A 15,698-nucleotide genomic window follows, 5' to 3' on the forward strand; every position below is an offset into this window, starting at 1 on the left:
ATGTATGACAAGCAACTTTTTTCTCTCCCCAAAACATGAGGGAATTTGTACTTAATGTCTATTTTTTGAAGTTAGTAAAATATCTCCTGTAAGGACTGTATCTTTTCAACACATATACAAAACTACCGTTCTCTCTTTTTAGCTAACTTTCCAGTCCAGTTTTGTCTTTTAATTGTACCTTTTGCAAGTATCATACCTACCACAATCACAGCTAAGTTTTGTACTGCTGGTATTGTCGGTTAGAAAGCAGCCTGTTAGCCTTGAATAGGATGTTTCCAATAGGAATTGGAATGAAGAGACGTTAAATGACATCATTCTCAGATAAGTGACATCACAGCTACTCAGTCCAAGCAGCATAGCGTTAGCTACAAATCCTTAATGGCTGGTTCAGTTGCACCAAAAAAAGCCATAATTTAGCTGCTTAAGTTCTTGCTGAAACTTGAAAAAAATAGCTAAAAATATGGTAAAGAAAGAACATACAATTGTGTTTTCCATTTTCAATCTCAATGCACAAGGCACTTAATACTTTGGAAAATTCCTATGTTACATATGAGAAAGTGCAATATACTTCACCAAGAAATGTCTTTACTACTTTCTATTTTCCCCATGAGTAATTGTCTTCTTATGTCTAAGCCTCATTTACTTTCAATTTTCTCAAATATTCACACCTTCATAGCATCAAACCAAGGATAATAAGAACTTATAGAAATAATAGGTAAAATAACAGCTCCCTTCCAAATCTGCTTTATTCAGCATACGCTGTCACTCATGAAACCATTCAAACTTTGCATTTTTTCCATTCACTTACCTTCAGGATTGAGCTCTACCGTATAACCAGGAATGGGAGAAAAAGAAAAAGAAGAATACATAAGATGCTACTCAAAATAGGAAAAAAAGGAAATGTAGTAACAGGTTTTAAAAGACTTAAGGCACATTTATTAAGTAGACAATACATAAAGACATAATACTAGCCAAAAAACAGACATGAGACCACATTCATCAATAGTGCAATCCCATCCAATTGAGTGACTCATTAACCTTCAGCTGTATGAATCCCACAGAGATACACTGAAGATTGAATTGGCTACAAATATGGATATCTTAAAAAACAAAGGAGGAAGAAGTCTCCATTCAGATAAAATGAAGTCACAAAGGCACTTAATTTTTGTTTACTAGTATATTACACTTAAGGATTTGATTGCCTTGAACAAGTAACACTAGTATTTGTATGTAATTGAATAGAATTATCCCAGCTTCATAATTTAAATTAATATTCAAAAATTTAGCAAGATCTTAATTATGCTCCTTTATTTAGAAGTCTTCCAAATTCTACAAATAAAGTTAAGTTTTTAGAATTTCTTTTACAATTCCCTAATTCTGTTAGATGTCATGTTTTCTGGGGATGTTTTTTAATTGCATATAAACAATCAAACACACTTAAGATAGAAGATTTCTTTACTTCTCTAACCAAAAGGCTTGCAAAATCCAACCTAATATCTAAAATATAAGCATAAGTTTAACTAGGATCATCTGAAAGAAATAATACGTTCATTTGCCGGGGAGAAATACTCTTTAAGTTTGATACTCTGGTCTTACAAAGCAAAATCACAGAAGCAAGACCAGCAAAACAAAAAGCAAGCTTTCAAAATCAGAGGATCCAAGATACCCAAAAGTATACTACCTATACAGTCATACCACAAAACCTGTCTAAAGCCACATCACTAAGTTGGACACTTACGAAGGTACACCATCTCATTCACAAGGAATAAGCAGTCAGAGTCACAATACAGAGGGACTGAAGTTGTACAAGCTGTTTGTGCAGGCTCTGAAGAAAAAGGGAGGAGCACCCTTTTCTCTCCCACCCCCTGCACACACCTGCAAGCCTTGTCTAAAGAGGGTAAGATCAAGTTCTTTAAAAACATGAGTTTCAGCTTTGTCTAGAAATAAACATTTCAATCATCACACAGCCTAGACTATCATCATAAACACAATGTTTCAAGTGAAAAGTGATGTGAAGTAAATGCTTAAATAAAAGTGTCTACATAGGATAGGGTACTCAAGACCACCATCCTTCACAGAAGCCCTAACTCCACATGCATTTCTTTGATGCCAGTCTGTTCCATGTCACCCTTCCCTTTTGTGCTGGCACAGCTCTGTGTTTGCACAGTGAACCAAATCAGCAAATCTGGCTGAGAAATAACTGTTGATTGTGTGAGCACAACAGGGGAGGAGGTGCAGGAGCAAAGCCGAAAAGTGAAGAACAGACAGCTTAAACTGGTTTATGCTACATTTAACTTAACATGGAAGCCTGGCCTAAATACATTCACAAGGCTGTGTGTAGAAAACTGAGCTAATCAGTCTTCATTTATGGATAGCAAGGTAAATTTACATATTCTATCACTAGGGTCAGTAGGGCATTATAAAACAGAACAACTTAGTTTCTATTCTTTTGGGTTAGTTTATTTGTTTAGAATGAATATGTTCAACTGTTAAAAGGGAAGTGAGGAATAATCACTCCCAGTGCTTATTGAAATATCCTCCTCTGTGAAGAGGCACTTATTGTCACATTCGTTGGCAGCCCAGAAGAATAGTCATAAAGATGTAATTAACATCTCACTCTAAGAGCTGGTCCCTTAAAGAGCAGAACAGAAGCAAATTGATAGGACAGGGTGGGAAAGCTTGTATGGCTGCTTCCCAAGCCATAAGCATATGACTTTACCTCTATAAGACCAATTACTTTACTTAACAATACTACATAAAATATTAACTAGAACTGAAAACTAGACTCTGGTACACATTATTTCTTTAATTACTACTGCCTTCAATATATTTCAAAAGAACATTTATAAGAAATATGTAAAGCAAAAGACCTCAAAAAAGGCAAATCAATTTGAAATCTCCAGTGGCTTACCTGTTGGTATATTACATGAAACCACACAATTTCCTTCTAGTTCTGATGGAGAACAATTCCCCTTCAAAAAGACAGACAGGACCACGGTTTCAGATGAATCTGGTTCTAAAAACAATACAAAATTAAATCAAGTAATGGGAGCATGCAAATAAAAGCAACATATTTTCTAGCACTTTGGGAAATATTCTACTAAATTATGGTAGTTGTTTCCATCAGTTCACCTTTATCAAATTACTGGACATGCTGGTTTTTTAAATCAGTAATTTGTAAAAGGCAAACTAGTCTCTCCAACTTATAACTATCTTGAAGCATAACCAAGAAAACAATTCAGCATGCTGAACACAGAGAATATCAAAACAAATGCAGTTTTATATTGTGATTTTAATATTTTACAAAGCCATCAGCCCTTTGCTCCTGTCACATGCTGAGAAAACATAAGAACTGTCCTTTCAGATGAGAGCAGCAGTCAGTAAAGCCCTGTTTCAATAGGGACCATTACTGCACATTTCTGCAGTCCCAACTGAGGCAGCAGGACACACTTCTCTGGTCTTCAGCTCCGCTCAAGTCTTCAAGGCAATCCCACCTGCAGCCTTATCAACAGAGTTGGAATAAGGATAGAATCACCAAACAGTTGATGCTAAGTTGGGAGCATATGCTAGACTGTCCACAGGTAAACAAGCTTTCTGTCCCTGCTTTTAGTTCAGCAGTGCCATTTCTACATAGGCAGAATTGCCAGGAAAACAAAATGCCCCAGCAAAAGCACCACAGAATAACTGATTTTTTTTTTTTCCTCTATCACGGAGCTGCCACCCTGCCTTTCCTCACCTGCCATGCATCATACTGTAATCAAGGAAGCAACTCCACTCCTTTCTACTTTGTTTTCCTCCACCAAGCAGTATCTAGAAGCTGCAGAGCGCAGGCAAGGCAAATTTGTAATTGCTTTAACTGCAGTGTATCTGCAACAATGCACTCAATGGAGGCTGGACTCTACCTTTCAAACATCCTCAGAAAAAGTAATATGATACAATAGCTGTAATGGTACTATAATAATTTACCTAAATCATCGAAGACAAACTGGTCGCAGGTCACTGCTAATGGAGCTTGTACACATACTGCCAGGTTTGGTTTCTGCGCAGTCACTCTGCTCTGTATTGTTATCTAAATCAAGTGACATACAGGAGTATTAAAGGAAGCAACAAATTAATCTCTGTATAGCAGAAAACAAACATAACCAGCAAAAAGATATGGAAAACCTGCAAAGAGCAATTCAGCAACAATGTTTTAGAACTTCAAATTTCACTTCAAAACCAGTATTTTCCTTTTACAATTCTTATTTACTTACAGCCAATAATGAACACAGTAACTTGAAAGGCTACAAAAAACTGAGGGGATTTCTCATGTTCTTTGTAATTTTAACCCAAGACAACTAATACTAAAGTGTTAATTAAAATGTTAATATTTTGCAAGTGTCGTGCATTTGTTCTAATGTAAATAAAAATAGAATGTTGCCTCTTTTAGGTGACTAAAGGAAAAAAAAAAAAGAATAAAAACAAAGCTAACCAAATAAATTAGTTCCTTTAACTGCAAAGAGCAATGCCTAGTCTTCTGAACAACTTCAGAGTCAAGTTCTATTTGATTTTTTACTGCAAACAAATTCTAAAATTCAATATACAGGATACCCAGCACAACTACAACTCCAGATCATGAGAGCTGACCTAACCATAAACCTGGAGTGGCCCTGGTTGTTTCTATTGTAGGCAGTTATTTCTCTGCAAAACGAGTGGATATCAAAAGAATGTCCTTAACTCAGATCTAAAATGAAAGTATAGTGGTGACTGAGATCTGAATGTTGTCTGCATATACACAGACCATATCTGCTAACTATTATCATCTGTTTTGTATTGCTGGTCTACCAAGGACCTCAGTACAGCCAGGTTAAATCAGTTTAGGAAAATATTATTAGTTATAAAATGACTCAAGTGTTAGGAAGTGTGACTACTTTGACAGAATCAACATCAACATTTATTTTGGTTTAACAATACATTTGGGCTGCAAACAGGCCCTCAGATCATCCATCGCTATTAATGCTAGCAAGGAAGGATCACATCTACCTCTGTACTTACTTCAGGCAAACTTTGCCCCATTTTCTGAAGCCAGAATCTCAATAAGGTGAGCAGTGAAGATGGAATCAATAGCCTTAGAGATGTTATGCCAATTAAATGAGCTAAAAACATGCAGACATGAGACTGCACAATTCAGAATTTGTAATCAAGACAGTGATATTTGAAGTTACTGGCAAACACTACTTCAGTGCATTTCTCAATTATGTTTGGCTTTTTGCTGCATATAGGAGCCTGAAGTAAAGAATCTTCTTATCCAGAAACTTTTGTCAAAAGTATCTAATTTTATTAAAGCTTTTCTGACAGGCCTGTCATTGCTGCAAAATTAAATTTAAAAATTAAATTTTTAATATAAAAATAAGTGTCACAAATTCTGGAAGTTTTTTAGAGCACAATGCATTGCCTGCAGATTTTTTGGGTACAATGACCACCATTACAATGGCCAAATAATATTCATTAGTAACATTACCTACTTTACAGAAAGCATGCACAGTATACATACACATTGGTTGCGGTTGTGCAATTCAAGAAAACATTTAATTTTAAAATTTATCAAAATTGTTCTCAACTTGTCCAAATCCAGAGTTAAGTTCAAATTAGTCTGACAGGAGTCGTAACATGCAACTATAATGTACAATTATTTCTTACTTTCGTAAGAACCAATGCTTATAACTTTGTAAATATTAAAGAGTTGAATCCATTAATTAAAAGGACTTTTCCACCAACTGCAATTAATTAGAATGGAGACATATGAAGATCAGTTAAATTAACTTATCACAGGAAAAATATACTGGAAAAAACTGAATGCATGATAACCCCTCATTTACTATTTTTGTTTCATTAAAAGGTATAAGATACATAAAAAAGAAAACAGATTGGGGAATTATAAAGCTTTTCCATTAAAAAACTTATCAAACATATAAACACATCCATGATCATTTTAAATAGTGTTTGCCATTGACTTTACAATAGCAATTAATGAGCAGATGAGAGAGAACAATGGGAGTTACCTGTGTTCCCAATGCTGAAATTACAACCACTCTCCAAAAATTGAATTTGGCAATTATAAACACAATACTTTCCTCTATAATAACTCCCTTATACAATATATTGGCTCCAATGTAAACTAAAAGCTGATAAATTCATACCTTTCTGGAGGTAATTTAAGTTTACATTACATATTTTAAGGTACCCTTATATTCACAAACAGCCTGATTCAAAGTCCAATGTCATTCAGCTGAACTTCTTTGAGCAAAACTGTCACAGACTTTATCAGGATTAGGATTTTATCCTGTATCATTTTAGCATTTAAAAATGCAGAGAAAGATGGTGGACCAAGTACAACTAAACCACACGAGTGTAAGGGAATCTGGTTCAGTGGATAGTCCAGTTACCCTCTGAACTTTTCACTCAAGATAGAGGCAGAACTTGCAAGGTTCTCAAAAATAAGGCTCCACTGATATTCCTAGAAGATCCTCTCAAACGCAGAAATAAAAATCATGATCCTTTTTAGGCAATACTGAGGAGAAACTACACTTGCACATACATGCATGCACACGCACACACACACTCACACTTTCTTTAGAATCAGTTACAGGCAGCAATGGAGGCCTGCATGATGTCAATTTTCAAATTAGATTTTCCTAGCATTTTTTTTCACTAGCAAAAGCTATTAAAGTCTTCTTACAAAAGAAAGTCTATTTCTATTTATTGACAACTAAAAAGGCAGCTGAAGATAAAAAACTTCACATGTTGACTAACCAAACATATATTCCCTTTGAAAAGTGTTGGAAAAATTATTCTTGTAACTTCAAAAACAACTTCATTCCATCCTAATAATGTTTTTCTGTCTGCTTCTTGATAAGCCTATCAAAAATAAAACTCCAATCGCTTTCTGACTTCAGCAGAAGGCTTGCTAGAACAACACCCTGTCATACTAAGAAGAAAAAGAATTAAGTATATATTGCATTTCAAATTTTACTCATTTTCATGATCTAAGTGAAATACACAGAAAGTGACAGGTTTGTTAAAATTTGCCACCACTATTTGAATGCTACTGTTGGAGTTAGGCACAGTACCTTTACTGTGACTGATGGTACTGCCTCTGCTTTTACCTCACTGTCAATGGCTTGCTGTGAAGAAAAAGATGAAAACAGAGTAAATTCAATATTACACATGAATGAGTGAACACAATGAATGCAATATTACTTTCCTACCATCACCTTGGTAAACAGGGAATTAATGGTAAAGGACTTATCATTCCTACGACAGATTAAAATACACAAAATACATTTCTGAGTTCCTTCTGAAAATGCAAAGCCTCTGTTTGAAATTGCCTGCAAAAGGGATAGCAAAAGGTCATGAATGTTGTGTATATAAGAAACTAATACACTCTGATGTATATATGAATATTTGAAGCTGTTTTGTTTGGCACACTACTTTCCACTCTATATTTATTTAAATTCTGGAAATACCTTCTGTTATTCAGTAGGGACATCTGCCAATATATTACATACACCCCATAGCATGTACTAGAAAATCATTACACGCTATCTTATAATCAGAAATACATTTTGAACCTCAAAAGAAAATTATAGCAGTCATCTTGCTACTCCTGCTAATTTCTATTTCAATGGGCAATTCCATCTATTCAAAATTCATCTTGACCTTGCAGTCTATTTTAATATCTTATTTTATGCTTGTATTTCATTTTGCAACAGGTCAGTCCCTACTGTTTAAGAAAATGTTCCTATTTGTTTAAGCTATTTTACTTTAAAGAAACACTTCACTTTGGCTATAATACCAAATTACTGACTCGAACTTATACCTTCTCATGATAAAAGAGTAAATTAAGAACAATCTGATGTCCTCTACCCACCCTCCTTTTCATCCCAACATGGTATAAGGTCCACGTCTGCAAAGTTCCTAAGAAGTCAGAAAGCTGGTAGGCTCTCTGGGTTCTAGAAATAAGACTTTCATTTGTACATTGTGTATCTTTTTCAGTTAAAAAAACATAGCTACTTTCATACGGAGTTGTCATGCCTGTTGTCTCTGGTGACCAGTGGTTGATCCTGAAGCAATAGCAGGGGTGCAAAGAGATTGATCCTTACCATATTCAGCTTTCAGAATTCAGCTGGACTTCCTGGATCAGAGGCCATACACAGGAGGTGGTGTTAAATAACCAGAATGGTCTTCCACTTGCTTATCTAATCCATTTTAATACATCTATATCCTCTTTGCTTTTACCACACCCATCGCAATTTAAATCTTTTCACAAGTGCAGAAGTAGTATCTGCAAGCCTGTTCTTTCCCAGATCACTGCAGAAGCCCTAAAATTGTTCCCACATTTGCTGTATTGATCCTTCCCCATAAAGTGCCTTACCAGATTTTTCCTTTCTAGATGGCTACTGAAGGAACCCCCAGGAAAGCCTACCACACAGGAAACTAAGATATATGGACAGCCTTGGGAAATAAAGATTCAAGGCTGTGGTTCGATTGATATATTGAGTTACTTATATATGAAACAGACTATTTGCATCTGGAAGGTTGAGTGAATAAGCACAGCAGCATTAGAGCATTCTATGTACTTAACAGTTCTAAGTGTTGTGAGCAGATTATTGCAGCTAGCTAAGACCATGTCACACTGTCCTTTTTTCCACAGACAAGTACTAGGACACTAGCACACATTACAAAGAGGTCCCTTTATCAAAGAATAATAGTAGTAAAGGTAGCAGTAGTAATAATAACAGAGTTTAAATAAATATATCAAATATCTATAAAAAAGTATTAAAAAGCAGCTCCTTGTGTATTTTTTAAACAGTAAGTAGCCCTGAAAATCAGTTTTTCAGAAATCAGTGGCCAGAAATTACTAATTACTGATGTTCTAGTGCAATGAGTATGTTCTGAAATGTTAAAGCGAAAAGTTTTAAGAGACAATATAAGCTCTCCTGAATCTTAATTTGATTTAATTTTTATAAACTACATATGTATACAAGATGAATAAACTAATTAGGCTGTAACACCAGAGAATATTAAACGATGCCTTGCTAGAGAAAGATTATTTCTTACAATGCATCTTTGAGTGCTTTGTGTATTCTACCTTTGAAAGATCCACAGGGTGACACTTCTACTGTTTCCCCCCATATTATTAACTGCTCACCATTGCAGATTCTCACCACCACGAAGTTATTCCAGACCCTCAGTTCTCGTTCACTTATATTTGCTTAGCCAAGAACCTAAAGGTCCCCAGAGAGAAGATACTAAATAATTTTAATAATTCTAGTTAAAAAGTGCGTTTTAATTGATGGAAAACTGGGGGCTATGTAGAAGCTCAGTCCACAAATATCAACACGTAGTAATCACTACCCATGATCAACCATTATTTACTCATGTATGAAACCAGTGTTTTCAGAGTAATTTCCTTTTTATACAGTTACATACAGATTCTGCATCCAAATCGGGCGAAACTTCTGCTGTGACAATTAGATCTCTGTGTTTTTCAGATTTTGGGAAAATATCTGAAAGAAAAAGTACATCAGCTCTCCTTTAACAAACATGCAACTACATTTCTAAAAATAATACAATTTCAACAGCATCAAGTTTCAGACTTACATCATTACACCTATTAGTGCAAAGGAAAAAAATAACAATGAATATGATTTTTGACCAAAGAAACTTCCCAATTTTATAAGATTTCTACAGACAACCTAAACCTGGTTTTCTGGTTTGTATGAATTTCTGGATTTCTGGATTTCTGATTTATGTATGAAAAAGGATTTAGATGCATTCTATAACAAGATTTTACACCTACTATCCATGATCTTCAGAGACTGCAAGGAATTTTTAAACTTTTGTCCTCACATGCATATACTAATACACCTATAATAAACAACTATCTCCAAAATACACACTGCACATCTCATGGCACTTTCATCTAAATAGTCTGATAATGAATACGTTAGACACACAAAGATTCTGTGTCTAATAGTGTAAAATTAAAATAGATTTTAGAAATTCCTCTGCGTAAGAAGGTATATGAAAGTTTTATGTACAGAACATTATATGGGGCTTGGTTACAATATATTACCTGATGATTTCCAGGTCTGTCAACATACAAGGCAAAGAATGCTATGAATTCATTTATATCCATGATATAAAACCTTATGCAGATTCACATACGTAAAAAAAGTTGTAAGGATTAAAAGCTAGGCACTTAAATACCATGAGGAATTACATAATCTCCTCTTAAGAGTCCAGAAGTCCAGCTCTAAGGTATTCGAGTTTTTCTGAAAAGCACTTTTATTTCTTAATACTAAATGTATCGGAAAAAGAAAAACTGAAACAGGAAATGTATAGTTCCTAAAATAACAAACAGTAAAGGCTTAATGTAAAGGGGAAATTAACATATTAATTGAATAATTGAGAACATGAGCACATTCAGAAAGCTGCAAGAATTTTATTACACATAGGATCCTGAAAATGACCCAGAACTAGTAGGCAGCACATTATTTCCTTCTAACAAGAGGGTCAAGGGAAAAGATTTTGATGAAGACAGCAAATAAATTTTCATTTTCTTGTGCTCAGAGAAAAATGCCTCCCTTTACTACAAGGAAAAAAAACCAAAATCAAAACATGTTCCTCCAATACCATCTACCAAAGAAGCCTAGGCCCGTTTCATACTGCCACAATTGTGCACAACTGGTTCTGCCAATTACACATAGCTCAGCACAATCCATTCTACTTGTACAGATAAGAAAATATCTTCCTTTTCTATCCCTTCTTAACCATTTCTCTTCAGGTTGCTTCTTCAAGCAAACTATGATGCAACTTATGCAACTTCTGTCATACAGTCATTTTGCTATTAGAAACAGGACAGAGATCACAACCAAAGTTTACATATAAGTATCAGCTTTTTGTTACTATTAAACTGAGCCAAAACACCTATGTTTAATCACTTACGTCATCCAGGCTGATGCAAGTAACATTAGATTTAAGTTAGTATAACAGATAAGATTTTAAAATATTTCATCAGTTTATAATGTAAATCCTTATTCTTCAAAATGTATAAAACAGCTTAAGTTCAACAGTTTAATGGTCAGCACTGGAGAGAAATAGAAGACATTTATGCAAAGAACTACTCTAAGGGGTTTTTTTTTGCATGATGACCTAATTCTAAATACCTTCCATGTTTGGAAGTCAAAATGAAACAAAGACAAATTATTTCCATATAAGGGTAGATATTTTCAAAACAACACAAGCTCTTACTGCACAAACGTGAATCCAAAAGACAGAAAAGTCAATAGTTCACTTTAAAGATCATGCTTAGGAGTAACTCAATGGTGACCAATGTTCAAAAGTGTTTTGTATTCAACGAGACACAATTAGCAGTTATTTTAAGACTTAGCTAAAGTTCTAAGAAAAAAGCAAAAATAAAACAAAGCCAAAACATCCGAAACTGAAAGGCATTCTTCATAAGTAAAATGTTTTATTGTAAAAAAGGTTTTCTTACAAGTTTTACATCCGGTTAAAGCCAAACACAACATCATTAGAGCATCCCTCCACAACGAAAAGAGCATTCATAAAAACTCATCTGAAAACACCTTACATCAGATTAGAAAGATTGAGGAAGAAAAAAATTAAGAAGAAGAGAGAATGGGGAAAAGATCAACAATATTCACAGTAAACTTGTCAATCACACCATGACAGTTATTAGAAAAGTTATAAAGGACAGTTACGTTTCCTTTCTCTCTCTCTAGATCTTCCACACAGTATATTAAAACTAACAAACAGAAGTTGATTCACTTCAAATGGATTTATTCCTTCCATCATGTTTTTCTTTCCCTTGGTTATGATAGACAAAACTGTCAAATACTTATAAAGAAGGGCCGAGGTAAAAATCAATGGAATTTACCCACATTTATATGCTTAAATAACCAATTATTGGATTTGAAAACTTAAAATCTTGGTATTAGTCTATCACAATAATGGACAAAGTTAAATGCAATTACAAAAAAGAAATCTTGGAGTTGTAGAATCAAGCTCATGACTGCAGATAAATAAATTTTTATTTTCTAGGGATTTCAACTGTGAGCTTTTTCACTCTCTTTTTCACATAGAAAGCCACAACTATTTCTTTAATGCTAAGTATCATCAGGAAAAGATTTTAATTGGTTCTTTCTATTTGTCTAAGATTTTTCCATAGTTTCCTGTAAAACCACATGCTTCCAATTCCCTGTGCAAGTCAGATACACTGTTTTAAAACTCAGTTATGAAAACACAAACTTTGAAGGATCTCTGAAGAAATTATGTGCCCTTACTTGAACAAAATCAATGCAAGTTATTAGCAAGGTATGTAAATTCCAGAGTTTATCATGATCAGTTATTTGGGTTTTGATATCTCGCACCTTCAAATGTTCTTCAAATACAATTGCTTTTGAAAGAAGTTAAAGCAACAGAAAAGGTGCTTTAACAAAAGTCATTCTTTGTCAATTGCATGACTTAAGAAGCCATTTGTAATAATAAAACAGAATTTGGCAATACTTTTGGCAATACTCTCTCTGAAGTATATCAGACTGTTGCTGTGAAATTCGTTAAGTTTTCTTGCCTTTGAGTAGTACAAGCACTGTCAGTTTTTTCTCTGAGCCCTTGCACTAGTGAGAATTATCTGCAACCCAATGTAAATATCTTGAAACTTCCAACGAGCATTATGAAAATACAAAGAAAAAACTCTGTATCCAAAGGCCTTACAGTCTAGGATTGGACATTTTTTTATTAAAACCTAAACTTTATTAAATACTACATTTCCTATAGAAATGTAATTACGGCTGAAGTATGAAAATAAAACATTTTAAAGTGCTAAAAGGAAAGTCAGGTGGTTAAAAGTACGTACAACTATAGAAAAGGGAGAAGCATACCTTGTGTTTTTGTGGCCTCCTTGATGATTTTCTGAAGCTCTTTCATTTCAGCATCAAATTCTTCATAGTTTATTTCCCTAGAATCAACCCTAGGAGCCTGGAAGAGTGAAGGATCAGTTCCGAGGTAGGAACACTGAAGATGCCCATCGTCACTCAGCGTGACTATAACACCCTTCAAGTCTCTGCATAAAAAAAATAAAGTTCATTAAGAAATTGGGAAGAATCACAGAAGCAATAACATTGAATTATGCTGCTTCTACTGTTCCATCTACAAATATAATTGAACTTCCTGTTTTCAATTAGATTCTTTGGCCAAAAGAAAACAACAATACTTATTCTTCAATTCAGATATGTTTATTAATATTACTCCCACTTATTGCAATCACACCTAAGAGCCAATCTGTGCTAGATAGATGACTAAAACATCATCCGAGTATCTCAGAATCTGTATAATCAAGACAGGTAAAAGAAAGGATTAGAACAAACAAGCTGAGTGTACAGTACCGTTGTAACCTTTTTTATTCACAAACTGTTACTTAAGTTTTTTGAAGTATGGATATTCAGGTTAGTATGCAGGAAGAGGAATTAGCTAAATGGAACACCAAGTAAGGGAAGGGATGCATTAGAAGAAATCCTGAATGGATGGAACATGTTCACAGTGAAGACAGCAGTAGGACTTTGATGTCATCAGTAGCACCCCTAACCCATTCTTTGGCTGCTACTGCAGCTACTCTGCTGGCTTCAAACCCTGTCTGGCTCTTCCCTGCAGTATCTTTCTGAAAGGAAGCCATGTGGATCCAGAAGATTCCCCTTACACTGCTCTGGATCGATACAAATAAGTGTTTTATTAGCTACACTATAGTCTCTTTTCTCCTGAGGGAATAGTGCTTCATTGAACTTACTCCTACAAAAATCTCACTCATTTTGCTTATCTGATCATGTACCATGCAAATGCAAGATTTAGGAAAGTATTTAACAAATTATGAGACAACAGGGAGCACTGCCAACATATTGCTTAATTTGAAGGTTTTTCCTAAACAGAAGAGGAACTGAACAGTAAAGAAAGACTAGCATAGATGTTAACAGCAAAAGTTAGGAGAAAGGTAACTTTCATTTTATTTTTTAAAATGCTTACTCTTAATTAAATTAAAAGCCTGTATTTATTTTCATAATCATGAGGTGACACATTCATGCCAATAATTTCTTATTCCATACTTAAAATATCTTATAGCAGACACTGCCTTTGCGTCAAATACAACTGTCATATAAAGCAAAGATAGTTCAAATTTAATTCTTAGATATAAAACTTAATTTTGAAAAGAAAGCCTAGTGTACTTAGGCTAATTAAACCCATGTCACACATTTCATTTATATAAGTGTTCAAGCTATAATTCATAAAGAACTAACAAAAATTCTTTTAACTTACATATGCTGATACCTTTCAAGCGCCTCCTCAAGTACAATCCTCATTAAAAACTAGGTAGCTATATAAAAAAATAGAATTCTCTCTGGTTTCCTATGTTGTGTTGTAGCATGGCTCCAGTACACACAGATAGGAAACCTCATTCCAAAATTTTCCAGGGTAATAAGTAATTATGAAGGCAAACAGGTGTCACAGATAAATTTTGATAACTGATGGTCCAGTTGGACAATCCAAAATGCCTTTTTACGAATGCTAAGGCCACAATCCTAGTGTTGGTTTCACAACTGCAATCAAATATTCTGGAAAAACTATGCTGTAATGCAGTTACATTCTGCATACAGAAATGAAGACCCCACTGGGCACTATACAAATAAGTAGTTGCTGCAGATAAGCTTGAGCTTTCTCTTTCTACAGAAAGTAATTTTTACTCAGTGAATGAAATAAATTTCCTGGTTGAACTATGAACGTATGGAAACTGTTTGGGGTTTTTTTTGGACAACAGGTATGCCCAGTTAGTCCCTCGCTGCAAGTGGAAGACGCAAATCTGAAGTGCCTTCTGAAACAGAACACACATAATAGGACTCAAAACACACTCTTCCCCTTATCTATTATATAAGCTCAGGTTAAGCAGAAACAGTCTTCTCTTTTGGGAATACTGTTCCTATCGCCACGGCTACCACTGCAATTTTTAACATATATTAACATTGACTACAAAAACTAAGCAAACTGTAGTAGGAAGCTGTCTTTGTGAGCACCATAAGGCTGGAAATACCAAGTCTCCGCAACAAATACTTTAAGAAAAGAAAGTAAAAGACTTAGTGCTGATATTCAACTTACATATCCAGTACCCGTGTTAGCAGCCATCCTGTGAACGTGATGGCCTATTTTTGACCTGTAAACTTGGGGTTTGCACCCGTTATTTCTGACAACTTGTAAACTCTCAATCCAAAGTGAGAGGAAGCGGAACTAAGCATGAGTCCTGGTTTCTCTGGCTGCTTGAATATTTGTTGCCTACTATAGTTGGTTTGCTCGCTCAGGACTGAGTCTGTTGTTGGAATTACATGCAGAACGGCTCATCCTAGTTTTCTTATGTCCAAAAAGCTGTGTACAACACACATCTGTGCTACAGTTACAAAATTCTGGATGGCACATGGAACAAATACATTGGGCTAACCCTGAGATCTGTATATGAACAATGCAAGGAGACAGACTATTGTGAATACTTGGACCATAACACAGTCTTGGTAAGGTATGCAAATAACACCTAATGTATAGGACTTTGCTTAATGCCTGCCAAATGTTTGCAAAGAACTTTGCCATATTGGCCATGG

The 15,698-nt window shown here is 34.8% G+C and overlaps 1 protein-coding gene across 1 annotated transcript in view; it reads right to left on the reverse strand.

The window, feature by feature from the left end:
* Window positions 1-808: 808 nt before the first annotated feature.
* Window positions 809-15,698, reverse strand: part of BBS9 (Bardet-Biedl syndrome 9) — a gene marked incomplete at both ends in the record, with an annotated part of 36,017 nt that continues 21,127 nt past the window's right edge. Inside the window, 6 exons of the mRNA XM_009583283.1 lie at window positions 809-823; window positions 2,912-3,016; window positions 3,967-4,069; window positions 7,110-7,163; window positions 9,472-9,548; window positions 12,945-13,126. Coding sequence (XP_009581578.1) covers window positions 809-823; window positions 2,912-3,016; window positions 3,967-4,069; window positions 7,110-7,163; window positions 9,472-9,548; window positions 12,945-13,126 — 536 coding nt within the window. The remainder of the gene's footprint in view (window positions 824-2,911; window positions 3,017-3,966; window positions 4,070-7,109; window positions 7,164-9,471; window positions 9,549-12,944; window positions 13,127-15,698) is intronic.

The sequence above is a fragment of the Fulmarus glacialis genome, unplaced genomic scaffold (assembly GCF_000690835.1).
Source record: "Fulmarus glacialis isolate BGI_N327 unplaced genomic scaffold, ASM69083v1 scaffold18858, whole genome shotgun sequence".
Classification (NCBI taxonomy): Eukaryota; Metazoa; Chordata; class Aves; order Procellariiformes; family Procellariidae; genus Fulmarus; species Fulmarus glacialis.